General features: G+C 43.8%; 1 protein-coding gene across 1 annotated transcript in view; it reads left to right on the top strand.

Moving 5' to 3' along the window:
• The first annotated feature begins 1,272 nt into the window (after nt 1-1,272).
• The window catches only part of VSIG10 (V-set and immunoglobulin domain containing 10), a 147,126-nt gene continuing 120,443 nt past the window's right edge, over nt 1,273-27,955 (top strand). The window contains exon 1 of the mRNA XM_078667111.1: nt 1,273-1,494. Coding sequence (XP_078523237.1) covers nt 1,425-1,494 — 70 coding nt within the window. The 5' untranslated portion in view covers nt 1,273-1,424. The remainder of the gene's footprint in view (nt 1,495-27,955) is intronic.

Raw genomic sequence — 27,955 nt, forward strand, 5'->3', positions numbered from 1 at the left:
AGGTGAAGCCTCAAGTGAGTCACGATACCTCTGACCACTCTCACCAATGGCAATAGATAACATCTTACATTCTGCCCATCTGCACATATGATTTATGTAATAGAATGTTTAAAAGAGGTATTTATCCGAAAAGCAAGAAGCAAGGGGTAAATGTGTGCAGCAAGGTGAAATCACATTGAAGAATCTGTTGCTATTAGGAGAGTTAACCTCGTGTCTAATTTCAACACGCAATCTGCAAGCCAGTAAACAGAGTCTTTCACGTGTCAGTTCTGCACAACGTACTGGGATTTTATTTTCGCAGAATCGTAATACATGTATGAACCTGTATTTGTTAGTATGATTTCTTTGAATATCATGTGCTATTAGGCTATATTTGTTTTCTCTGCCATAGCATATATCTTTATAATAATGTGATGATATATCAACCCTTACTTAACAGGGATCCCACATTTCACAACCCCTATCCATTCTGCAGAATTTACAGGATTGCATATCGATAGAAGTCCAAATAATGCGGCATGGTTATGTAAATTATGCCGCATCAAAAGACAAATTAGGTCATGAAAGGTAAGCAACCCCGAAATATTGCAATAACACCACACTACTAATTGTTAGCGTACCTTGAAGAGACCAGCTTCAAGAATTTCTCCCTTGTGCAGGCCGAAGATGTTTTTAAAAACAGTCTTTTTCCCCACAACTGTAGATTCTTAACTGTATAAAAGTTATCTCCTTTTTGCTGCTGAAAACCAAACAATCCAGTCCAGGATTTTACTATTTTCAATAAACGTTTTCTCTTTCAGAAAAAAAATACCCTTTTCAAGGTAAACTATCCTAAAATAAATATGTATAATAAAAAACAGGAAGCAGGTAACTATATTATATGGGCCTATATTTACATATCAGGGTTCTGACACATTCACAAATCTAGTGATGCGTCACCAGAACCCTTTGGTGGCAGTACTGGACCATATTACCCGGTTTCTAGCCGTGTTTACAGGCTGTACCTGTGCAGGGAGTGGCTTCCCTCCTCCCATCTAACGAGGTAGAGAAACCCGGAAGAAGCCTTTGGACGCCCGGGAAGGTGGAGAAATGTCACGCTGTAAACCCCTCGAGGATCCGAGCCCCATTCTGCCCCCAACCTTCCAGTGCAACCCCAAGTGGCTCTAACCTGCTGTGCGCCGCTTTCATTTCTTTTAGTTTAAGGGGGGCAGTGCTAACTACATGGAAGAAACGGCAGGCGTGCGCCGCCCCCATCCAGCAACTGTTTGTTTGCACCCTACTGCACTGCGGAGGAAAAAGAACACCTCCATCTAAATTGTTGGCTTGCTCCATAAGTTCCCCGTAACTAGCCACCCCTTACATTCCCACTTCGTGACCCCCCCCCCCCGGCTTTCCCGGAGGTTGGCAAACACCGTGTGGCGGAGATGCTGGAACTCGCGCCCACCCGTGGAGTCCTCGCGGCGCTAGCTCTGCTGCTCTGTGACCTGGCTGCAGGTAAAGAGTGCTATTCAGGCTAGCTGTTGCTTTGTACCTTAGCTGAGTGGTGAAACCGCCTAATTACAAGCCCTGTGAAAAGGGCGGATTTTCAACGCCTCATTCACAGGTCTCGCTGTAGCCATTGTATGCTGTGTGTTTTTGTGAGGTTTGCATGTGGCCATGCGATGTATTTTGTATGTAAAGCGCTGTGATGCGGCCGTTGCACGTATATGGCGCAATAAGTATAAATAGAGCTGAACAATCAAGAGGAACGGCTGACTGCCTGGTAGAACATTCATTCAACCTGTGGAAGAGTATTTCCACGCGTGTTCAATGAGCACCCTTGAACTTTGTTCATCGAATGATTTATCAATGCATTAATTTTTACTCGTATAATGGAAATCTCGCTCTGATTGGGTCAGAGGTGAGGTTTATGCTTATAGGGCAAACTTCTCCACATTGATACAGTCTTGTAAGAGGTAATCTTTCTTTATTTCACAAGGTCTGGCTTTGCACAAGTCCATTCCTTATGTCTGCTGTGCACGCACTTGCCCTGAATCGGCAAACCAGGTTTATTGCACACCTACTGTGATTGCACACTCCAAAATACGCTTTTTTGCCCAAATCTTTGTTTGGGTCGTAACATGCAGATACTCGCATCCAGAAAGAGGAGTGTGTTGTGAGGCTTTTTCACCAAGAAATAGCGTAACGTTCATCAACAAACTGGGTTATCGTAGACTTCTGTGGGGCCGTGAGAAACATATTTGGTGGAGTCCCACATTTTATCCTTTATCCTTGTACTTTCCCGAACCGTACTCTATGTCCCTGTCCATGCTGAAACATACCTGTATTCATTGTCCGCAAATGGAAGGGAACCCCTCAGCTCTTGTCCAAATAATTTCGCAATGCCAAGAAACAATTTTCTTTTACCGTTTTACTCCCTTTTTCCTAGTAAAAAGATAGCTTTAGGCCATTTATTGCAATATGGTACCCTCCTGTGTCCTACAATTAACTTAATGCCGCACCAGCCCTGGGCCAGTGGGCCCCAGTGACACATGGCTACCAAAGGGGCCCAGAATGTATATGCACCCTAATGTAACCTGTATCATCCTGGTGATGCTAGAGCCGTGATCCATGGATAACTTTGACTCGCCTTATTATTTCTGACCTGTGCCACTTCTGACATTATATTTCTATACGCTGTCCTACATACAGCACTGAAATGCAGCATGGCAGCCAGTGTACCACTTGCACCCACTCACTGTCAGCACAACCCCATCTCGGCCTGCAGCGTCCCATGCTATCTCAGGATTAAGACCCACAACACACTCTCACATTGTGCCTCGGTCCTTATCCATAGCAAGCTCCCAATTCCAGGCAAGAGACCTCGCACTACTCTTACAGTGCAGCTCAGCAGTCTCCAGAAGTATCCTACACTACTCCTTTTCTGACACTTCCATCCTTCCCTCAAAGCTCAGGTAATGCATGCCAATTCAGATGTTTACATTTCTCAGAATCCAAGAAATTAAACAGCAAGATTTGTCAGTGGCGAGTGATAAAATAGACTTGACATTTTCAAACAAAAAGTGTTTTCATTTGGCTTCTCAATCAGAAACTCTACCTTGCTCACCTCCTTCCAAGGCTTATGTCTGCTCTGCTTGTAGTTATTGACCACCACTGCTCTCCACATCTCTACCATCCAGGGGTTACATGGACAAAGTCCAATGAAATGCAGTATTTACACACAATATCTGAAGCTAGGCCCATGTTATTAAGTTTTGTTATCAGTGGAGGTGGAAACACACTTCAGAGTAACTTGCAAACTGACGGTTCCTACAGGGCAGAGGACCCCTAATCTAGCTTTACTGGCTCCAGAAAAAGAGCATCTCTTTCTCCTGGCTGGAATAACTAGGCCATCTCTAGGACATGGCGCCTTAGCTTTATTGTGAGCCGTTCGTTTTCTGCCTATCCCTTAGCTGAAATGCAGCTATAGCGTAGCAAGGATGCTTTGGGCCCTGGTGCATGCACGGAAAATTGCCCCTTTGATTGGTGTTGCGGTAGTAAAATATATCAATTATCAGGGTTCCTTGGGCACTATGTAGGGTGACCAGAATGTTAAAGACAATAACCGGGACATTTCACAAAAATAGAAGAAGGACTACAATTTTACTTCAAGCGTCGAGAGCTCTCCTCAGCAGAGAATTACAAAACAGGCAGTAAGAACATACATAAAATGCAATTTTTAAACCCAGTAGCTTGCCTGTTAATTAAATTGCTTTCTTGAAACAATTGCTAACTATCCCTGCTTTTTCAAACATAAAAAACAACTCCCACCGTTTTCAGTCGACCATCTTTAAAAACGGGGTCATGAGTTACATATCTTGACATTTGCTGGGATAGCTGGTGAAAAACTGAGACGTCCTGGCAAAACGGGGACGCCTGGTCACCCTAGCACTAGGGCACTGCATCTGCTGCGCCGATAGTAGCTATGCTCCCCCCGCCCCCGAGTACAGTGCTGTGTCTAGAGAAGGCGCCCAGGTCAATTAGCTTGGCCATCGTCCCTACCGTCACCCCTACCTCCTCCCTTTTGAGATGGCCCATCAAGCTCTAGTCTAGGGTGACCACTTCACCACGTGATCATGGACAGTGTTTCCAGTCCTGGATTTTAAAACCGCGATCACCGATACCTGATGTGTTAGTCTAATTAACTCAATTGAAGCAAACTTAGACCACAACATCCATGCACTTCGTGCCACATTAAAGCCTAGGACTGGCAATAGCGTCTGAGATGACATGGAGTGGGGTAGCCACCCTACTAAGCATAGCTTCCATAATTGGAAGTTAAAAACATGGGCGTTTCAACTCAGAAAGAGGAAGTTGTTTCGAGGAGTTTCTCTTTTAATTTACTTTCATATGTCACGGGTATCCCAAAGGCTCGGCACCATTGCCCTTCTCTTATAGTGCTTTCATTGTGAAGGACTACTATACAAATAACAATGGAGGTGATCGCCTATTGTAAGTTTTGGATAAAGGTTCGGCAGTTCTCGACTACGTTTTTTAAAGTTTCGTGTTTCAATGCACTTTTTACAAATCGGAGTTTATATACAATCAAATGAAGATGCTCTGTATGATACAGAGCATATACAGACTGTATCTACTGTGCACGATAAGGCTGTCTTTAACCTACTTTCTCAGTGAACCATGGTGGAGGTTGAGACCAGTCGTTGACGAATTTGCATATATTGTCAAAGGTTCCTAACAACCGAAAATAAACAGAGGCCCTACCTGAAGTCAAGGATGATGGAACGGCCAGTACTGAAAATCAGAGAAGAATTTGGTATCCTCGTAATGGAGCTAAAATGAGCTAGTCAGTCTCAGGGCATTTAATACATTATGGCACAGGCCAGTTACAAGCCCCATCAGTATTCAGCATGGGGACTTCTGGTGCTGGAAATGGGCTAGCACTCAAAGTAAATCTATTGCAGTGATCAGATTGCACCAAAAGTCAAATCCACATGATTGTAATGCAGGCACCCATTCTGCCAGTCGCACTGTGTTAGCCAGAACACGGATGCAGGAAAGAAAGTGCCTCACTTTTTGAACTGGGGTGGAAGTTTGTGACGTGGGTACGAAAGTAGCCCAGGAGAAGAGAGCTGGCGCGAGAGTGAAATATCCTGAGCATCTCTGGCCTAATTCTGTCCAGTCTCTGGCAAATACTATTCAGAGCTGCCATAACAATGCCTACGATTGATGTATTGAGAGCATCCTTGGAATTATGGTGTCCAGCACTGGCTTATTGGTGTACATTTGGTTCATGTTTAGGGCAGAGAATCCTTGTCCTAATTGTGCCACCCTTGGCGCAATTGTGGGTAACCATGGCATAATGAAAGCTATTCTTGACATATATTGTCGGCATCCATGTTATTATGGCGTCCAGTTCTGACACAGATTGTGTCCCTAGCATTATGATGGCCACTTTTGGCATATTGTGGGCTTCCTTGGAGTTCCAGTGACAAAATGGAAGCCATCCTTGGCATGTTGGCCGTCCCTGGCCGGTTATGGCATTCCATGAGCATGTGAGAAAGTCTTACAATAGAGTACTTGACAGAAAGGATGTTTGGGGACTAAACAAGTGTTTACTAAAAATGAGAACATTGGAATGTTGGTAGCTCCATTGAAAACAATGGAGTGCTCAGGGCTTATAATGGCTGGTATAAGCCTGGAGCTCCAACATTCCAATGTTTCTTTGTTCACAGCTCTGGCTGTGAACAAAGGCTTCAGGGAGCCTGAGGGGATTCCAATCCCCTCACGCTCCCATAATGCTTTGTTTTTTTTTGTTAGAACATTCTGCCCTCAAGTGGCAGAATGTTCTAATATAGCCTTATAGCCCTTCGTAGCTGGGCTATGCAGGCAATTAAAGTCCCTCTCCCTTGTTAAAGGCCCTCGCCTTCGGCTCAAGCCCATAACGCTGGAGAGGGCCTTTAATAGCCGGTATAGCCCACTACGGCAGGCTATAAGGCTATATTAGAACTGCTGTTCCAAGGAAACATAGTGTCTTTTACCTAACGATGTCAAGCTTTCATTTGGAGAAATTAAGTAGATTATTATAAAATGGAAAGCATGTATTTGATAGCAAAATATGAGTAGTTTCAGAAACTGATAAACATGTTTCGAAACAGAATTACTGAATTTCCAAACTATATTTCAAGCTTATTGTTGAATGAGCATCCATGTTAGTTTTGGAAGACATATGCTGATGCTGTCTCTTTCGTGCCAGAAGATATTTGCAAATACGGCATTTATTGGTTACGCAGAGGCATTTCATATTGGTAAAACTTTGTATGACGTTACTCCTGTATCACTGCGTGATGTGTATTGGAGGTCAATACTCGTAAGCCTGATTAGTTGGGCACTGATCTAATTTTCTCTAATGTGTTTACTGTTGTAGCATGGTTAACATTTCTTAGTGGTAGCAGCAGTTTTTGTATTCAGAAGTAACTCTCTTAGAAAATATTGGAGACCCCTACTATAAGGCATCATTCAATAAAATGTGTTTGATACAAGTCAATATTTTGTAGATTCAATATGGACCATAACACTTTGAGTCTGTCTAGACTTTATAGAGTTCATCTCCATGTAAAATGAAGGTTCTGGTGTCTTGACATAGTGTTCAGGTAATGCTTACAAATTTACTAAACTATGGAACTGAGGCGCAATAAAATGAAGGGTTTGTCAAAAAACACATTTTGGTCACTTGGAAAGGGTAAGCGGTGCAAACAGTTTCCTGGATCACAAAAGTACTTAGAATTTTCTACTGTAATATGCTTGGTAAGCAGCTTTGCCCCCAAAACGCTTATGTAGTTACCCAGACCAGGACAGTTTTCGAGATATGGGATATGAGATATGGGATAAGCTAGCGAGTGGGAGGGGCCTGATCTCATTCTCCTCCAAAAGCACACAACCCCAACTTAACACCTGTACTTTCCACGGATTCCTTTCCGTACTGGATTCAGGGCGAATGCAGAATTCTGTTGGTCCTTTTTCAGGGACTGACTATCAAATCCTTTGAGTAATGCAAAACTGAGTTTTCAACTCCCTGACGTGTCACAACATCAATATTTTCAATTGCATCTTTGGGCCTTCCACCCTCCCAATACTTTATTGGCCACTCTCTCCCTCACGCCCTTTAAGACCCATGTCTGTAATTTTTAGGGCAGCCGAGGCCTTGTCTCTAAGACATATGCTATACTGCAACTATCTTGCCTCCTACCCAGCCATTTGTATCAAATGACATGAAAAACTTGATAGCGCCCAGGGTATTTCGAGGAAACAGTAGAAACTACTGTAACATGAAATCCCCAAAACTCACAGAAGCATCCCCCAACAGGAAACGGCCTATAGGATTATGCTGCAATGGGATTCTACCTTTGCTCGTTTGCACTCTACTACCCTGCAACGTCTGCCTCATGATGGAGGCGTGGTTCGCAGGTGGGAGACTTCCATCACATATGGTGGGCATGTCCACCTTTCGCCATATTCTGGAAGAGAGGTTCTGAGCCACATAATAAGCACCCTGGGTTACCCAGTTCCAGCAGACTACCAAATAATTATTCTGGGTATTCACCCAATGACACTGAAAGCAATGACCCATGGAGACTGGTATCTAATACGGCATATGACGGGTGAGGCAAAACAGCTCATAACCTTAGCCTAGCAGTCCCCCACTGACCTTTCTGTAGCGTCCTGGTTCGCAAGGCTCTGACACAAACTGGCACTTGAGCAATTGCCCCATAGGCTCACTTTCTTGGACAAAAAATGAATGCTCCTCTGGCAACCACTCATCAGTTATATAAATTGGTGAGTGGTTGCCAGAGGCGCATTCATTTTTTTATATTTTCTGCTGCCAGACTTCACACGTTATACTTGTTTGACTAGATTAGGAAGGTTTGGAGGCACTCTCGCCTCCACTGATGGGCTAAACCGGAGGGGACCATTGTGCTCCCAGAGCTGCCTCCCCTAATTATTTTCCCCCTCATGACAGCACTGCTACCTCTGTGTCACAGCTGGAGACTTCTTTGTCACGGTTGGTTCTCCTATTCTACCCCCTTCTTTTTGTGTTTTCCTGTTGGGCTAGTTGGCCTTTTAATTCCTGCACCAAGGTGTAGAAGCAAGAGGTCCCACAGCCTTTTCCTTGGGGTCTCTCGCCAACAACCCAGGCATTGTGTAGAGCTCATGGGCCTCTAACCCCTTACATACTTGGAAGGAGCCATAACTGACGGACATCTCCCTACTTCCTGCCTCAATCTTTGTATCTTGCACAACAAGATCGATGTATTGTTGTAATGTCTTGTGAAAACTTAATAAAGCAGATTTTGAGTAAAAAAAATTGAATGGTTCACTAGGAATGTGAACCATATAAACTGAATCCTGCCATGTTCAGAACTATCATTTAATCAGATTCCTTGCTTGATAAGAGTGTTCTGGGAACACATTTGGATCAAAACACTTGTCTAAAGAGAGCTCGTGTCATGTATCAACAGCCCATCCCCAGAGACCTACCATGAAGAGAGCCATATTCAGAGGCAGACTGGTGTAATCAGAAACATTGCATAATCGGATTTTTGCTACATTTCATATTTTGGAATAAGCATAGTTTTTTTTAATTATCAAACCTCTGGTATCGACATATGTTACCTCTCTGGATGACACGTAATGGGCACAAATGATATGTTTTACAAGATGAGTAGGTTTCTGTAGCATCTCATCTCTTGAATAGATTTTTATAAATGTCCCCACCTGGTTATGTTCAGGATGGAAAATCAGTTGGAAGTTTACGCTGTTGTCAGCAAACTTGTCCAAATTTCAGTCTCTAAATCTTCCACCCTGCTCGCTCAACAACTTTGCAACAAACGCTCCAAATATTTTTCATATCATGACAATATTAATACCATTGTCTAATCTTTGTCTTCCACTCCCATCTATTTTTTGGCTACCGAAAATCAGCCTCCGCCCTTTTCTATGCATCCTATCTTATGAGCTTTAGCCCTGCATTTTCCTTTAAGATCTTTTTAAATATAAGCTATATCTCGCCAGGAACCACTATAGAATCTTGCCTTGTTTGTATCATGGCCTTTCTATCCCTATTGCTCTAACGTTCAACTGCAAAGCATCTTTATCTTCAGACAAAATTTCTTTAGTTGTTATTATCAATTACATTTATAAAGCGTGATTTTTCACCTAAAAGGTACCATGGCGCTATGGTGACTTTTTCTGTGGTCTTTTTTTTAGAGAAAAGCACGACTACCAACAGTACAACTTTAATTAGGTTTGGAAGAAGGGACCGAGCTCATAATGTCTTGTTCCATGAAACATCTATCTCTTTGGGGATGAGCCATGTTTTCAAGTTCCTCCTAATTTGTAGGAGACTGTCAATGGGGCTGCAACTTATTCCAGATCTGGGCTGCCTTTACTGAAAAAGACCGACCACCCTGTTTCATTTTTGGAATGTTGGAACGCATAGTAGATTAGTTGTAAACGAACGTAAGTTCCTCATTGGAACGTAAGACTTAAATTTTCTTTGCATTAGCTTGGGTCCTGTTCTTTTATAGACCATGCATGTCACTTTAAAAGTGATTCTGTCCTTCACCGGGAGCCAATGAAGTTCCCGAGTATAGCAGATGAAGAGGCATGTATAGGGTTATCCAGAGTAACTTTTACTGCTGCTGTTTGTACTCTGTACAGACATTTTGGTAGATATTCTGGTGCTCCAAGCATTAGGGCATTGAATTAGTCAATTCTGCTAAGACCTGCAATTTGGACCACCAACTTTCTAGTGGGTTGTGGCAGCAATGGAACAATTTTCTACAAGTTCTGAACTAATCCAAAGCACGTGGAAGTTGTTCTGTTGGCATGTGTTTCGACTGGGAGAGTATCATCAAAATAAACTCCCAAATTACAAACTGATTTGGATTCTTCTAAGTCGGCTGTACTGGTCCAAGGCCAAAAATTGATTAGGAGTTGATCCACATTTTTTAAGGGCTTACAGCATAGAAACTCAGTTTTCTCACCTTTCAATTTCTAGTGATTTGTTCAACCAGTCTGCTGCTTCTTTCAGAGGGTTATGAAAGGCATCCAATGGAGTATGCCTATTGCTATTTAGCGACAGGATCAGTTGTGTATCATCAGTATAATTCACAAAATTAATGACGTGATTGAATGATTTTCTGCAGGGGTTGTAGGTAAAAATTAAAAAGAAAAGGGGTAAGTGCCAAGCCCTGAGGCACTCCATGTTTAACCTTTTTAAATCCTGATCGAAAAGTTCTTTCTGTGAGGTAGGATTTTATCCATTTTAGCAGAGTCCCTGCCACTCCTATTTCTTTTAACCTGGCCAGAAGTATTTGATGATTGACAATGTCAAGCGCAGATGATCAGTCCAACAATATCAAAACTGCCGTCTGACCCCTGTTAAAAGAAACCCTGAGTGAATCAAAATTCTGGTCAATTATCAATCCATATCTCTGCAATCCTTTGCATCTAAAATTACCAAATGCGGAGTCCAATCGGCAACTATCTGCACATGTTGAAGCCGATAACATTTAACACAGAGACCACTCTGGTCTCAGCCACCAACGATATGCAAGGATGGGAAATACCAGCAAATATTTAGACGCTGCTGGCAAAGCTGCACTCTTTTTTATTAGATTTATCTGCGGTCTTAGACACTGTATCCTACTCCATTCTCTTAAATCATCTTGCTCACATTGGCATGAAAGTTCTCTCCCTGCAGTTGTTTTTCCCATTCTTAACAGGGAGCACATTGGCAGTTATTCTTTCCAATTTGCATTCAAATCAAATGTATTTAGTTTTTCTTGGGGCTCTTCCCTGAACCGTAAACTCTTTAACATTCATGTTCATCCATTACCTGCTCTCATCCACTCCTTCCACCTAAGTTTCTATACATATGAAGACAAACCACAATTGATTTTGTATCTCGATGATACACAACGCATTCTTCTATCTCGGGTCAAAGAATGTACGCAAACCCCAGCCCTCTAGATGGGCAATGCTACATTGCACCTGAACACAGGCAAGTCCTTATCTGTGGCAACTGCTCTGCATGGTCCCACGCTTTGTAGCCTGAAGGTCTTGGCCCTGCTTTGTCCTCTCCTGATTCACTGTCTCAACAGCTTCCATGCTCAGGTTCAAGAAGCATTACCGAGAAGCTTGACCGAGGCTTGCTATGGCCTACTAACAGGAAACCGGGTTCAAGTTAAGGTATGGAAGTACAAGTCATCTCTTCACCTCACTTCACCTGAAGTGGAGTGGTCCCTTCCAAATTCTGCTCATCAGCAACATAACAGCAACATTCAGAGTACTGCCATTAGTGTCTACACTTTACACTGCAAAATAACAAGAGACGCCGCAGAAGAGGGGACCACTGAGTGGGGCACCTCTGTCCCTGCCACAGAGTTGCAAAACCTTGGCAGTCATATCTTTTCCATTTTGATTTCTAAAGCCTCCCTTCTAATATGCACACTCTTGCTAGACCGACGACTGTCATAAAGACTCTTAAAGCTTCCCTTATGTCTAACGGCATTACTGTTTTGTGTCTTAGTTAATGCCAGGATATACCTTAGCTAGGTAAATCATAGGCTTAGGGGAGATATCTTTGATTTGACCGGCAGAAGAAATTAGCTATTGAGACAGCAAGGCCCATATCCCTTGCATTGCACAATCAACCAGTTGCAAGCAAGAACTATTACAAGGGCAAAACTGTTAGGTTTTAGCTCTTCTTTAATGAACCATTTTAAAATTAAATTACAAATATAATCAAATGTCATAACGTTTCCTTCTATTCAGAGACGGTCAGTTGTCTAAAAAGGCAATCATTTCTCATTTCCTTGGTACTTGCACGGTCTACAAAAAAAAATCATCTTGGGTAAGAGATTGTGTAATGCACTATATGTCAGCAAACATTGCACCTTGAATAGGTGACTAGAGTGCGTTGGCCTCCCGCTGATATTGAAGTACCGCTTCCATAGCATTAGGTAGGATTGGTTTATTGTTTTGTTGGGACCATTTTCTGATGAAAAGAGGTTTTGATTTTGTTCAGTTTTGGACGTATGCATCCGCCCTTGATCAAACATGGCCACGGTAATTATTGACCGCTAGTCCTCATTTTGAAAACTTGATTTTTGGTGTAGTTTTCCAGATTATCATTCTTACACATGCACGACCATGCTCCTCACTCATAGTCTAAGCCCTCTCTCAACTGTTTTTGTTCTGTCAAGGTAGGAAAGTGTTATTGAAGGTGTTATTGAAGGTGAAAGAAAGGAAAAACACTCCCAACTGTCTCAATATTAGGAAGAGAATTAGGTCCAATTGGCAGATGCTGAGAATGAGAGACTCACCCTCTGTATTTTTGTAACCAATGTAAGACTTGTCAAATCTACAAGTTCTTGGCTAATTGTTTTTTTGAGAAAGGTAGGATATCCTCAAAGCCAAAGTTTGAAACTTTTGTTTCTGGCAGAAAATGTTATAGAAGGGGTATTACACATTTTACATAATTTATAACTCACAGGAGGCATTTCTCATTATCCATATTTGTATTCGTTTAAGGAGATTGTTCTCTGGTTTTGGGCCTTAAAAGGAGATTGACTGTTTTTAAGCGAGTTTACAGTGTCCTCAATTTGAAAACCGTGTTGTGGAGAGATTGCTCAGCAATTTGCAAGAGTTCACACATACCTTTGATCTCCTATGTATTGTTCTTTGTGCACTTACATTTGTCTGCTGAAAGATGTGTTGTGTTGGGTTGACAGAATAGAAACATGTTGACTATATTCAAAAAGGGATTTTAGAGATCGATTCTGTTTTAAAATTATTGATTAAAACGTTTTTTCTAAAGAATTTGACAGATTTTTATACCCCCAATAATGTTTTCTTCGTTCAGTTTCTTACATTTAAGAAACAACTGTCTAAAATGTCAGTATTACGATCCTTACATGTCCCCAAAGCTTAAGGAAGGCAAAAAAACAGACCTATGCTTTACAGCGCATCTTGTAAGGTGGTTCAAATAAATCATATGATCTAATCATCGTATTTAGAAACTGCTTTGTACCAGCATTTGGCGACTTCGACAGAAAAAGGAATGGAAGCATACTTAGGGGGATTTAGGGTTTGGTGGAGTGGGAGAATCAGTAGTTTTCCTGCCTCGTCATACCAGCAGCCTCCCAGCCCCACTAAGTGGTGGAGAAAGCATCCACTTTACACTGGCAGAGCCTCATCTGGCTCCACCAGTGCAAACCTTTGGCCTGGCGGCCCATGCGCCACAGGACAGCCACATCATGTAATAAAGGCGCCCGCTTGGCAAAGTCACAGCCTACACTGAAACGGCTCCACAGGTAGCTGCAGTAATGCTTCAGAGATCCCCACCAGGCAGATTGGGATCTCTGGCTATGGAAGGTGGCCCTCCACCACCAGGGGAACATAGGCCAATAACTGCATTGACCTGGTGGCGGGCCCTCCAAGGCCTAAATGTCCTCAAAATAATTTGCCTAGCATCACACAAAATATTGAAAACATAGGTAGCTTTTACTCACTAGATCCCATATCAACTATGAAGTGTAAATCACAAGAAAGCATTAAAACAATAAGTCTGTCCCTGAACTAGCAATGCACCAAGCTCTGGTACATATATTGCATTAACGCTTTAGTTTAGGATAACCTGTCTCTGGGACTGTCATTCATATACACATTGCCATTAATCCCTACTAAGCACTTCTATGTTGAGAGCACAATGAGGTAACATTTTGGCCAACATCAAATAATGGTGGTGAGGCGAGCAAGTTGGAATATTTGCCATGTTTCCTGCATCTTTATTTAAAAATCGAACCACTAATGTAATCTCTTCCATAAATGTGAATGGTGTTTTAAAGCGGTCATCACAAGAAATACCCGCCAAAACGTGATAAAATCAAAAAAACACACTAACTTCTATTATATTGCAGCTTTTGAATTGAAGTACATTGTTTTCAGTCGAGGTGTCTCAATAGCTTTTCATACCAGTAAAATGACCTAGCTCACAATAAACTTTAATTGGCATTGTCTTCTTTGTGGACACTGTGACGCTGCATTTTATTATATATTGTCTTTCTTCATACTGATAAGCCAACAATAAACTTTATTATGAATAAACCACTAAACAATATTGCTTCCAATACTGAGCTCTACTCTTCACATTTGATCATAGTACCTACACTTGGACTTTCCTTGTGTAATATTTTCTAACTTCACCCATTTCAAAACTAATCCTGTGAGCTACAACAGCTGTGTGTGTATTTATATATATATATATATATATATATATATATATATATATATATATATATATATATATATTCCAAGTTAAGGCAAAACAGGGTCCTTCCTGAATCACTCCCAAAGTCAGGTGGCGCAACAAGCCGGCAGAGCCCCAACGCCGGTAGTCATTAATTATAAAAGCCAAAAGGAATCCAATGCGCACTCAGAGAGGGAAAGGTTTCACCAGTTTATTCCAAAGTTATCGCTACGCGTTTGGACACCAGGCGGTGTCTTGATCACACGTGTGATAGGTGGGAGTGATCCTGTACGCCCACAACATGCTTTGGACTTCTGCTTCCCAGTCTTTGCCCTTCATAATAGCCGCTTGGATGGAACCCATGAGGACCCGGTTGAACCTTTCTACTTGTCCATTGCTCGCAGGGTGGTACACGGAGGTATGCTTGGATATGATTCCATTTCTCTCGGTGTATCTGATCCACTTCTCTGATGTGAACTGTGGGCCATTGTCTGTCAGAATGGTTCTCGGAATCCCCTCACGTAGGAACACAGAGGTGAGGAATTTTATAACGGTGTCTGACTCCATGTCCTCTTGTACATGAACTTCTGGCCATTTTGAATATTTGTCAACCATGACACACAAGTACTTCGCTGTCCCCTGGCTATCCAACACTGGACCCAAAATGTCGACCGACACATCTTCCCATGGATTACACAGGCGTTCAAATCTACCCAGCGCAGGCCTTAATGGTTTCAATGTCTTGTCAGCGCTTTGGCACTGGGCGCAATCTCTTACATGTCTCTCGACCTGAATATCCATTCCCGGCCACCAGTACATTTGTTTGACTCTCCCTTTGGTTTTGACAATGCCCAAATGACCTTCATGCAGCTGGCACAGGAGGATTGCGACCAAGGATTTGGGTGGAACTACCTTGTCTCCTCGGTACAGAAAGATGCCGGAATCGCTCACTGACAATTCTTCACGTACTTCATAAAATTTCCTGATCGTTTCACCCAGTCTCTTCTTTTCTGGCCACCCTTTAATCAGACAGTCTTTGACTGCTTGCAAGTCTTCATCACCTTCATAAGCCTGTGCCCACTCTTGTCTGCTGATGGCCTTTTCCGTGTCCTCCATCACCGCTACTATCTCTTCATTTTCCAGTTCAGAAGTGGGTGCCTCTTCCATGGCTGCGGCTCTTCTGAGATAATCCGCCACTTTATTGCGCGTGCCAGGAATGTATACCATGTCATACCTGTAGTCTAAGAGCTTGAGGGTCACCTTGGCTATGCGCGGAGTGGCCGTGTCATGTCCACTCGAAGTCAGCACCTTGACCAGGGGCTTGTGGTCGGTTTGTAAGCGGAATCTCGTCCCCCACAAGAACTGCCGAAATTTCCCCATGGCCCATGTTGCAGCGAGCATTTCTTTTTCAATTACACTGTACTTTTGCTCCGTGGCGGACAGGGCTCTGGACGCAAAACTCAGGGTTTCCACTGTGTGATCCTCTCTCTCCTGCGCTAGTACCGCTCCTAGCCCCTTCTCGCTGGCATCCGTGGTCAAAATCGTTTGCCCTGCAGGGTCGTGTCCGTGTAGTGGTACTGCCAGGCTGATGTTCATTTTCAACTCTTCAAATTCCTTTTGTGCTTCCTCGTCCCACTGGAACGCTGTTTTCTCTCTGACCAATTGCCTCAGTTTGTGGGTTTTTGTGGCAAAGTGTTGGACGAACCTGCTATAGTACTCCGCCATGCCGAGGAACGACTTCACCTCCTCTTTGTTGATGGGATCTCTGGCATCGCATATGGCCTGTACATTTCCTCTTTTGGGGGTGATCCCTTGACCCCCTATTTCGTGTCCCAGGTACGTGACAGTTGTCATGGCCAGTTTGCACTTTTCCCATTCTGCCGTCAGGCCTTTCTCCTGTAGCACACCCAGTACTTTGTATAGTTTCTTGTCGTGGTCCACCTGGTCCATCCCCATGACTAGGATGTCATCTTGGAAGTACTGGATGCCATCGACATCCTTGAACAGACGGTGCATCAGTTTCTGGAACACCGCTGCGGCGGACGCTAGCCCAAAGGGCATCCTGCGGAACCTGTAGCATCCATAGGGCGTGATGAATGATGTGAGTTTCCGGCTGGATGGGTGCAAGTCTATTTCATGATAGGCGGACGTGAGGTCCACCGTGGAGAACCATTTGACTCCTCGTGTTTTTGCTAACATTTCTTCGATCCTTGGCAAGGGAAATGTTTCTACCACGAGGCATTTGTTCAGTTCGCGCAGGTCCACACACAAGCGTACCTTGCCGTTAGGTTTCCTGGCTACCACCAGTGGCGCCAACCACTCAGAACTGTCGATAGGTTCGATGATCCCTTGTGCCTCAAGTCTGTGTAGTTCGAGACGTACCGCTTCTTTTACTGCAATGGGTATATTTCGAACCTTGTGGGACACCGGCTGGGAGTTCTCCTTTAGCACTATCTTGTGCATAAACTTTCCTACTTTTCCTCCAAACACTTTGGGAAAGTCTCTCCTCACTTTCTCCACATCTGGCTATGCCCTGCGGTCTGTCAACAGCACTTGTTCCGCTTCTCCTGGATCCAGTTTGATTCCAAGATCTCCCTGATCATGCCATCCAAGTACAGAGGGGCCTTTCTCTGCTATGTACAGTTTTCACACTGCCGGTCTCCCCCTGAATCCAAATTTCAGGCTCCTGTAGCCTACCATGGGGATAGGGTTCTCCGTGTACGAGATCGGACGTATATCCGGTGGTTCCAGTTCGGGACCCAGAACGGGCCTAAACTCTTCTTCCCATACCGACCTCTGGACTATGGTCCACGGAGACCCCGAGTCTATCGCTATCCTTATCTCCACTCCTCCGATCAGCATGTCTGCCCGCGGTTTGCCTGGGCGCTTGCTGTCAATACCCATGACTTATTCTTCAATGCATGGTACTCGATCGTCTTCATCCAATATTGTTCTCCGTTTCTTCTTCCAGGCGAGGCTGTGCGATGAGGTTCACTCTCGACTTCATCCCTTTTCGCCTACACACCTTCTCGTAGTGGCCTACCAGGCCACAGAACATGCATTTGGAAAGCCGGGCAGCGCTTGTCTTGGGCCGCGTGGTTTGTACTGCCGCACCTGTAGCATGCGGTTCTACTGCTCCCTGCTTGCCCCGGTCTTCCCGCCCATTTGCTGGTTCCTCTGCTCTCCCCCGGCGCCATTTTGTTTCTTCCAGAAGCTTTGGCGTCATCCACCTTGTTGACCATCACTCTCTGCACATTCTCACCTTTTGCAGCCTCGGCGCAACGTTTCGAAAGCTCCGCTTTCTTCACCATCGCGATGACCTCCTTAAGGGTAGCTTCGCCGTGCGCCCACAACTTGTCCTGTACGGCTTTGTTGGTCGTGTGCATCACGATTTGATCCTTTATAAAGTCATCTTGGAGTGTTCCATACTTGCATGTCACAGCTAGCCGCCTTAGGGCTGCGACGTAATCCTCGATGGGCTCTCATTCACCTTGTTTTCTCTGTAGAAAGTTGAAACGATCGACGGAGACACATACTGCCGGGCGAAAGTGCGTGTCCAGGTCTTCTAGGGCATGTTGGCATGTTTGAACACGTCGTCGTCAGGCGCTTGACGGGGCGCTGGTTCTATGTTCTTGAACACTCTGATTCCTTCAGGGCCCAGGTTATGTAGCAGTATACGTTTTCTCCTAGGACTCGAGAACTCTTCGCCGCTTTCATCTTCTAATGCTTCAAGGTAGTTTTTAAAGTACTCCTTCCAATCCTCCCACTTCATCTGGGGTTCACCAGGTCTGGGTAGAAATGGGATCAGCGCTGTGAGCGAGGTCGCCTAGGTGCTCATCTTTTCCTGTCGCTCTGGCTCTACTCCCTGGTTTCTAGGGCTGCCCGGCGCGCTGACTAATTCTGCCCTGTTCCTGGGACTGCCTGGCGCGCTGGTGCTCGCTTCCTGTTCAGTGCTGGGACGGGGTGCAGTTCCTCCCCTTGGTCCACTGTCTCCCCCTTCCACCAGGGTCTTATCGGGTTGACGCTGCCTTCCTACCTTGCCTTGTGAGCCCATTTCACCTGCTTTTTGCTCTGGGGCACCAGTTGGGTGTGGTCCTCCCTTGCACGCTTCTGCCACGCTCTTTCTGTTCCTCCAGTATTGGACCTGCTAGGGACAAGGTACAGTTATTGTCCTGGCGTCCTCTGGTCTTTTTTCTCTCCTCGACTATTTTTTTTTTTTGTTTGTTGAGGGGGGTGCCTGTGGGAGATCCCACTCCTCGTCGCCGCTGTGAAGTTGTTCTTCACCCCCAATAATGATCATGAGACAGGGGGTACTGGAGAAGGTAGGTTTATTATTGAAATAAACTTATGGACAGAAAGAGCGCCGAGCGTGCAGTCTCGTAGCCGCTCTGGTCGCTCTGAGACCACCATGCGCCTCCCGCGCATGCGCTGTAATCACTGCTTTCCGTCGGGACGTGTTGCGTCACACGTACCTCGACGGAAAGCTAGAGCGCACACTACAGTGAGCTGCATCAATTAACATAAAGCACAGATTCCAGAAGATAAAAAGAGAAGACCGCTCCAATTTTAAACACAGGTGGGGTGGCGAACATATTGACACCAAATGCTGGACCACAGCTGCACACTGAGCACCTAAATACAGTAATTACTCTCAAACTTAATTTTTAAGAGATGCAAAGAACTGAACTAACTTAATGAAATACAGAAGAGATAGGTAAAAAGCGAAAACAGTGTGTAACCAGGAAAGAAAGACTGCCAACGCAATACCGGCAGGCCGTCACCCATCACACTGTACTTGCCCAGGCCGGCCTATTGTCATTCTGCACATGGCAAAGAATGGGCAGGCTCTGCAAGCAGAATCAGACTGACTCTGTCCACACCAACCTTAAGGCTGTAGCAGTATTTTGGGTTGTGCAATAGCAGCCAAGCCAGTCCAAGTAAGGAGCCCAGTTGATCTACAGTAATATAATAACTGATGTCTTCAACTCGCCCGGCCTTTGGCCCGTTGGTCAATTGTGGATTCTCCGCCTTTCCTATCCTAGCCTTTCTTGTGCTTCACACCACATAGGTGTTGCAGGGTCGGCTACTGTCTGTTATCACTTTGCAGGATACTTTGCAAACACAGAGACAACGTAAGCCGCTTTTTGGGTATTGGGGGCTATTTGTTACAGAACACATTTTTGGGTGTTTTACTCCACAACCACCTGCTCTAAATCAATCCATTTTAAAACCATTGCTACGCTGGCTGGGTAAAGTGCTAATCGTATATGATTGATGTGACATGCTATATTTGAGTTATAATACCTCTATCACCTTCTGGAGTAAGCTTTGACTGCTCGCTATTGCCACCCTGGGAGAGACAAGTTTTAAAAAGGAATAACTCTTAACTAAATGAAATAGTACGTTCTGAAACAGCAACCGCAACAGCTGTATCCTTCACAGATGCTGCCAATCAATCACCTTTTTCCCCGACACAAAGAAAAGGTCTCACAACATACTTCAGCTTTTTTCCTTTTACAGGAAAACATTGTGAGGCATCCGAGAAAAGGTTAGCAAAGAGATGTTAGAACATGTGGAGAAGTTTTGAGCCTGCTGAGTTTTTGAGCAGAGAAACGACCACAGCTCTTTTTAGTTTCTACATTGGTAGGAACATATGGTGAGACAAGCAGGATATTGCAAAGGGAGTTCAGGACAGGAGCTATGATTTTAGATCTCTGGTCAGGACATGTGCAGGAAAGAGTCCCACTATGAGTGATATTTAATAGAAAGACCCTGGAGAATAATGGAGCACACAGAGAGCAGACTGAAATTCAGCAGACACATTGAGGACAGTTCAACATCACAACCCTTTGTGAAGAATGTTACATACATCTCAAAACTATGACTATGTTTTACCTTTTTTTTAACATCCTAAATTAAGAGATAAGGAATTGCAAACTTTGCAGGTGGTTCAATGGACTTAGCAACACACACTAGTTCAAGAACATTTTCACCTTTTCCCCACTTTTTTTTGGTGACTCTGCCCATTTACATCCACCTCTATCCTCCATGCACTACCTTTAACCTCATCTCTTCTCAACGCATACCTACTTTTGCTGGTTCAGTCCCCTCTTATACCTACTTAACACCTGCATTATCTCCTCTTCATCTCTTCCCAAGCCTTTTACCCTTATCTCTTGATTCTACCACGCTTACATTAATTTTTTCCCTCAATGCTTTACTCTTTACTCTTTTCCGGTCATCGTTCCAACCAGCTTCACACCTTCTATTGCCACAACTTTTCTTCACTGGTTCTTTTCCCTTTACATCAACCTCTGCCTTTTCTCACCAGCCTATTGGTAGTTATGCTCCTCTTCCTTCCATACTCTGTTTTTTTATCACTCTTCTCCCCATAGCCTCTTACCTAGTTTAAGCAGTTCTCCTTCTTTACATCCATCTCTCCCCTTCTACCCTCCCACTCTCTGAACATTTTTTAAATTTGTGCATGGTTTCTGCTCCTTCTAACATTACTTTCGTGTGCATGCCATTAAAGGTGGGCAAGCCACTGAAAACTTGAGCCAGAGGACTACCTCTGCTCAGCTCAAGGTCATCTCGGAGCCTTGAGACAAGCTTTCACAAGGGGCGATGTGGCCTAGTGGCTACAGCTGCCAATCATGCATCAAGGGGAGCCAGGCTTGAATCCCGACCTTGCTTCATCATCATGTGAATCTAAGCAATCTCTATCTAGAACACAAGTTAATGTAGTCTGTGTCTGTTGTAAAGTACTCTTATGTCCATGGCCAAGTTTTGTTCTATGTAAAACTGCCAGAAATACAATATAGATCCTGATCATCACCCAGGCTCTATTCTCATCCTCGAAGTTTTAAAGACAAGCTTTAATGTCATAAAGAGTTACCCATGTAGAGGGTGAATTGCACAGTGAGAAAGTGGAAAATCTAGGATCAATCCTGGCTTCCCCGCTTGACTAAATTCTGTGATGCTAGGGAAATGCTTTATTTCACCAACTTCCATTTGGTTCATTATCCCACGTCAAATCACTTTCAAATACTTGTAGTCGGGTGTGTGATGTACAGCTCCTCTTGTGTTAGATGTAATAGACTATACTTTTACTCCATGTTTAATAATAATTTAGCCCACATATAGGGTACACATGCACTCTAAGATGCCTCCTAGTCAGGTCCCCTTGAATTATATGATTTTACGGTCTCTGAATTTTCAGCATAATTGTGGATTTGCCATATGTGCAATCTGCTGCATAATCTGCAGTTTTTAACAACAAATTATTTTGTTTCTAATTCAAACAGATACAAAAAATTATAAACAGTTACTAAAAGCACAGCAACACTTGTCGCTGCACAGTGAAAGCCCTTCACAAAGGTTGACTGGTCATCTTTCTTAGGCTCATTGCTGTGTTTGAGTGTCAGACTGGTACTAATGAGATTAAACCTTTGCCCCTATAATAGCATGGTAAAAATAACAACATATTGAGGTAATACTATCACAAAATGTGGAGCATAATCTGATGTACTAAGGTAAAAATGTCTGTGTGGTAAAGAAATATGCATTTTTAAAATTGTGATGGCAATGTCTCCCTTTTCTCTATCCTCGTTGAATAACACCCGTTGGTGATGGACATGATTCTTTCTTTATTGTGAGCCCTTTAGGACACCCTTTTATTTATTCATACAGAGGAAGGGCTCACTTCACACCTAAGGGCACTTTAAGTACCCATCTAATTGCTGTTTTCATGTAGATGCAGCAATTAGATTTTCCGAAGCCCTTACAGCCCAGGGCTGCCAGACCCAGTCCACGGGGGGCCTTCCCTATCTCCTCAGGGCTTCACAGCGCTGCCCCTCTGCTGCTTCCTGGGGCCCTGTAACACTGGAATATTTTTAAACGGGGCAGCTCCTCCATTTGAGTGGAGGAGCGTCACCCCACAAAGAAAAGCCCCAGTCCAGAGCTAAAACATAAAATAGTAATAAAATTTATTTATTACCATTTTATTTTGCAGCAACCAACCAGTCCGAACTGAGTGTTAGGATGGGCAGCGCCTTTGCTGCTAAGTGGCAGCAGGGAGCTGTGCGCTTAAGTTTAAAATACGCATGTCCCTTTGGCCAGCTATCTTGCAACGACCAGCCATATATGCACATGTTAAACTACTCTTACTCAGCTGTCTAAGACCTCTTGGTGAGAGAAAGTGCAGGCCTCCAATGCTCTTAAGAGCTCTGAATGAGGCCACTACCTCTAATCCTGGCACTTCTCTCATCATGGTGAGAGCAGCGCCAGGATTGGGTAGAGGAGTTGGCTGGGTCCCATGCTGGAGACTTCCTGGAAGAGAGAAGACCGTTGGAGGAGGACGTTGCGTCGCATATAATGGTAAGTGTGTTTTGTTTATTTTTGCCACCCTCCTCATCACCTTCGGTACATGCCAGCTGCCACTGTTTTTAAATGCAGTGATCTGGTGTGGGACCCCTTAGTGTTAGTTGTAAGCAGGAGCGAGACCCTGGGCAGCTGCCCACACTTCCCATACACAGCGTGTGACCTGCCTGAGTTTCACAAGTCCCTTGCTGGGAATTGCCCTCTACGTACTGCAGTAACCATTAAGATGCACCATGGAGAGATGCAGAGCAGATGACATTGGGGACTGTCCGGATGCCATATCACCATGTTGCTGCTCATGCAAGTTGTGATTAATACAATTGGACAGCAACCACCACCTGCCCTGGTACAGGGCAGAGCAATACTTAGAGGCACACAGAGCAGGAGATGTTTATATGAATGTATATCTATCTAAGGCTTTACGTGGGCTGGGTCCTGCTGGTGCTCAGCACTGGCAGTTCTAAAAATCAAGTCCTGAAATGGGTCCCTATCGGGCTCTCTATTTTTTGCCCTCACCCTCAGGATGAAATAAAATAAATCTTAATTCAGTAGCAGTACCACCCTTCACTACCTTTGATGTAACTTCAAAGAGACTCAGTATAGTTCTTTTACAGTCTTATCATTTCAGAACTGAATCCTTTTCAATATTATATACAAGACAAACCTGCTTATTTATCTTAGTCAACTATCAACCATTAACAAAGCCACCTTCACATCACTACACTGCACACTCAGAAATATACCTGCTCCGCTGTATTCAGGCGTCGAAGCACACCCGGGACACACTCGGTGTCACTGGGTGGGCCCGATGATAAAGCATGCTGTGGTACACAATGAATGATGTGTAGTCCAGTTGTAGTTGAAGATCCCTCTTTATTAATAGGTAGTTAGGTGGCAGGTTACAGGATAGGAAGTTACAAGGAGAAAACCCCACCAGGAGAGAGCTTCCAGCTCCTCAGCCTGAGATGACCAACTGACTCTCTAGCTAGAGTCAGGCACTTAACATTCCATGATGTCACAGGACATTCTGATGCAGTGGTAGAGGGGAAATGATATAGTAAGCATTTACCACACATCCTCTTCCGTTAGTGAACAACAGCAAATAATAAGTTAAGACAGAATAGAAGAAACCAGAAGAGACTATAGACATTAGAGCAAGTCAGAGAGACAATTTGGAAAGCAGGAAACTCAAGCGTGAAAGCAGAGAGAAAATTAAAAGAGGCATGTAGAAAGAAATGTAAAATTACATAACATGCCCATCCACCCTCCTTAATAAAACAGGTAGCAATCCCGGTAAATTAAGTAGGGTGTAACAACTGAATGACAAAATGAGTGCAGATGGAAATAAGCACAATAAGATGAACTATCAACCTACACAGAAAAAGGTATGCTTTGTAATAAAGACTGTAAGTAAAAAGAGAGGGTCCCAGTAGCATAGGAACATTTAACCACACTAATGAAAATAATCAAAAAAACATAAATTGAGTCCACACTGTTTACTTCACAATGGGAATGCGTATTGGATATGCAAGATTATTATACACAATAATAGATCAGTAGTTTACAAGGTGCCCCAGAGAGAGAAGCGGGAGGGGTGGTGTAGTAGTGTGGGGAATTGGTGAGGAAGAGAGTGAAGATTCATAAGTGACAGTAAAATCAGCAATTGTCGATCATTTGACAAAGTTACAGACTATGTACACAAAAAAAATGAGACCAACAGGTTCATTGGATTATTCAGAACTAATCATACTCCAAGCAGTACAATAAATGAAAGCAATGGGGTGTGGAGTTGACGATAAAGAATACACAGATGTCGACGTTTCGACCCTCAGACGTGCAGATATCAGTAGTTATCTTGCTGTGGGGTCTTCATCAGGACTGGAGGGGACACACAACCTATTTAATATATAAATATGTATTGTAAATACGGGAAACAATATCCCTGTATCTGTTTCAGACGTTAAAGCACATCACCCCAATATGGGTTAAATTAAAGTCAATATATAGCATCCCATACGAATTATTGGGACAGTGTCAACACAAAGAATGCAGTTAATTTAAATAGCGCTAGAGCGTCAGACTTATTTAGTACCATCTAGTCAGGAGCACTTGAGTATAGGCCAGATCTAACAGGGTGGACGGTGTCAAGAATTGGTGACTGCTCAGAAATACAGCATAGTCAGCGTTGTGCCAGAACAAAGTCTCGGCCACGGAGTCATATGCGGCTAAATATATCACATCGTAGAAATACCAGTAATTAAAACTTACCACAAACGTGGTATTTACAGGACCAGGTCTGGTTTGAAGTCAGTATCACGAGTAGATCTGTAGAATAAGTGTATCAAGGTTTTAGAGAGTGCACTATTTAATTAACAAAAGGTGGTATTTAGTAACAATGGTGAGGAACTCACCGTAGTTTACACCAATCATTGTAGGAAAGTTTCGGGTTAGGGTTAGGGTCACAGACACCATCGATAGTCAAATCTGGCAAATACAAGGCGGAGGCGACTGTTAAGGAAATATAAGGAAACTGGCGTGGTCAGACTGTGTACTGCATTATAGACGGAATCGGGACTCACCCAATTGCCGTAGTACGGACACGTCCGGCTGAAATCGTAGTCCGTGGCGGTCAGGCAGGAATACTCTCGTTGTATAGTCTAAAAAGAGGGAGGTGCGTCGTACACTGGAATTAGTAACCAAACCATGGCTTCATTAATTGGAGAAGGAGAAAGAGCAAGAGAAAGAGCAGGACCGCCTCACACAGCCGAAGCCTGCTTACCGATCACGGATTGAATCACTCTCAGATCGCGGCTTGCCGTCTCAGTGGCGGGGCCGGTTTTCGGGTATGCTAATATCACTGTGGCAACAAGGTCACGTGACTACGTCAGACATAGTTGGCGGACTGACTGAGGTTGCTTAGTAACATGTCAACAATGGACATGGTAAACACACTGAGTTGATGGTGGCATTGCTGTCCCCGGGCAAAGCGCAACATAAGTAATAGTGGTCACAGTCTTGGAAACAGAAAGCGTTGGTGAGCGCAATTAATTAAATAGAAAATGATGCATCACTTATTAGAAATAATGTGCAACACGTGTTATGGACGAGACGATCATATCAGTGTGAGCATTACTTCAGTGTTGAAAGATGAACAATTATGACATCATTGTAATCATACATATAAACTCAGTGATGGCATACCTCTCACACGAGGGTAGAAGCCACATTGGAGGGCCAGCATAGCTGTTTAGCACATATACTTGATGGAACATTATACCAAAGAGACTTTATGTCAAATTCAATGTTATAGTCGCGTGACACCTAATACAGTGATGGCGTACCTCACACATGCGGGTAAAGGCCATTAATGATTACAGTTGGACATTATTCAGGACAGGACAGTGATGGCGTACCTCACACATGCGGGTAAAGGCCACTGAGGATTAGAATAGGATATTATTCAGGACAGAGTAGCTAGTTGCGAGAAAGAACTATCCTGTTCATTAAGCCCAGATTCAATTGAGTCAAAAGTGAACATCCATTTCAGTTCCCGAGTATTGAGGATGTTAGAGATGCTCCCACCCCGAGGTCCAAGTGAGGCTCTCTCAATGATTACCCATTTTAAACTCTCTGGTGAGTGACCTGCTGTGGAGAAGTGATCAACCATGGGTGCGCCTTGGACTTGGCAACGGATTCTGCTCATATGTTGAAGTATCCTTGTTTTGGCTTTTTGCTGTGTCTGACCAATGTATATCAAATTACATGGACAAAGGATGGCGTAGATGATATTTACAGTATTGCAGTTGGTGTGAGTTTTGATCGGAATTCTGTGATGACGATATGTAAATTCTTTTATCTGTATCGTACTGTCACAGGCTTTGCAACTACCACACCTGAAGTGGCCCAAAATTGGAGGTAAGTTCCACATGGTATTGATGGTAGGGGCCTCCGGTGTCCTGAGGAAAGAGCGGACCACATGATCTTTTACACTCCTTGCTTTTTTGAAAGCATGTAATGGCGGGTCAGTTTGTTGGATATCGTCTGATATCAGTTCCCAGTGGTTGTTAATGATACGTTTTATTTTGTTGCTTTTTGTGTTGAAAGTTGTGACACACACAATTCTCTGTTCCGTTTGGTCTTTATCAGTCTTAGGAACCAGTAACTCCTCACGAGGGTAAAACCAGGCTCTTTTCCTTGCTCGCTTGACCAATTGTTTGGGGTAGCCTCTGCTCAGAAGTCTCTGTTTCAGTTCTTCCGATTCAATAAAATAATGATCTTTGTTGGAGCAATTTCGGCGTAAGCGTAGAAATTGCCCGAAGGGCAGATTGTCCCGCAAGGCTCGAGGGTGGTGGCTTGTAATAAAGACTAGCGCATGACATGCACTAACAACTTCCCTTCTAAGGTACACTTAGAAGAGTAACCTTTAAACTGTGGAACACAACAACTCCCCAGGAAAGGGTACACCAGAGGAAACTAACGCCCCTGGAACATAATACATAGTAGCCACACACTAACAACTGTGACACAACTACACCAAGAGGTAGCGCTGACAACGCACCTCGACTACCCACAAAGAGCGATGCAATTTAGACCAACACAGACAACCTCCCCTAACTAAAGGGTACACCATTGAACAATGTAGTAATTGTTCAAGATAACATCACTAAATGGTGGCGCTGACAACGCACACCACCTTCCCCAGAAAAGGGTACACAAAGATACTAATCTTTGAAACTTTCGAACAAATTAGTTACATGCAGACAACCTCCCCTAATAAAAGGGTACACCACGTGAAAGTGCGCAACGTAACTTCTCCAAAGGGTATCAACAAGACCCTAAAAAACAAATTGTAGGCACTGACTGGCACCACAACCCCGCAACATCCCCTAAGTAAGGGTACAGCATAAGTACTAACCCTAAGTACATGGGTGGGGAATTAATAAGACTTAAACACTCTAACTGCACAAGCAGAGTGAAACACAGGATACCCATCCTGTGAGACCAAAACTACAACATTCCCTATATAAAGATATACAGGGTACTCCATAAGGTACAATATCACCCTAGTTTCAAGATATGGCATTGACTGGCCACACACCCACACTTAAATAAGGGTACACTGTAGGGTAAGATGTTGCCTTAAGAAACTAAACTCTCCACAAAAGAGAACAACAAAAGGTACTAAATCAACCAGAGAGAAGTTATGCTCAAAACATACACCCACCCACAACATGCGCGGAGAAACTAAAAATTTCACCATAATGA

This window comes from Lissotriton helveticus, chromosome 11, assembly GCF_964261635.1.
Source record: "Lissotriton helveticus chromosome 11, aLisHel1.1, whole genome shotgun sequence".
NCBI lineage: Eukaryota > Metazoa > Chordata > Amphibia > Caudata > Salamandridae > Lissotriton > Lissotriton helveticus.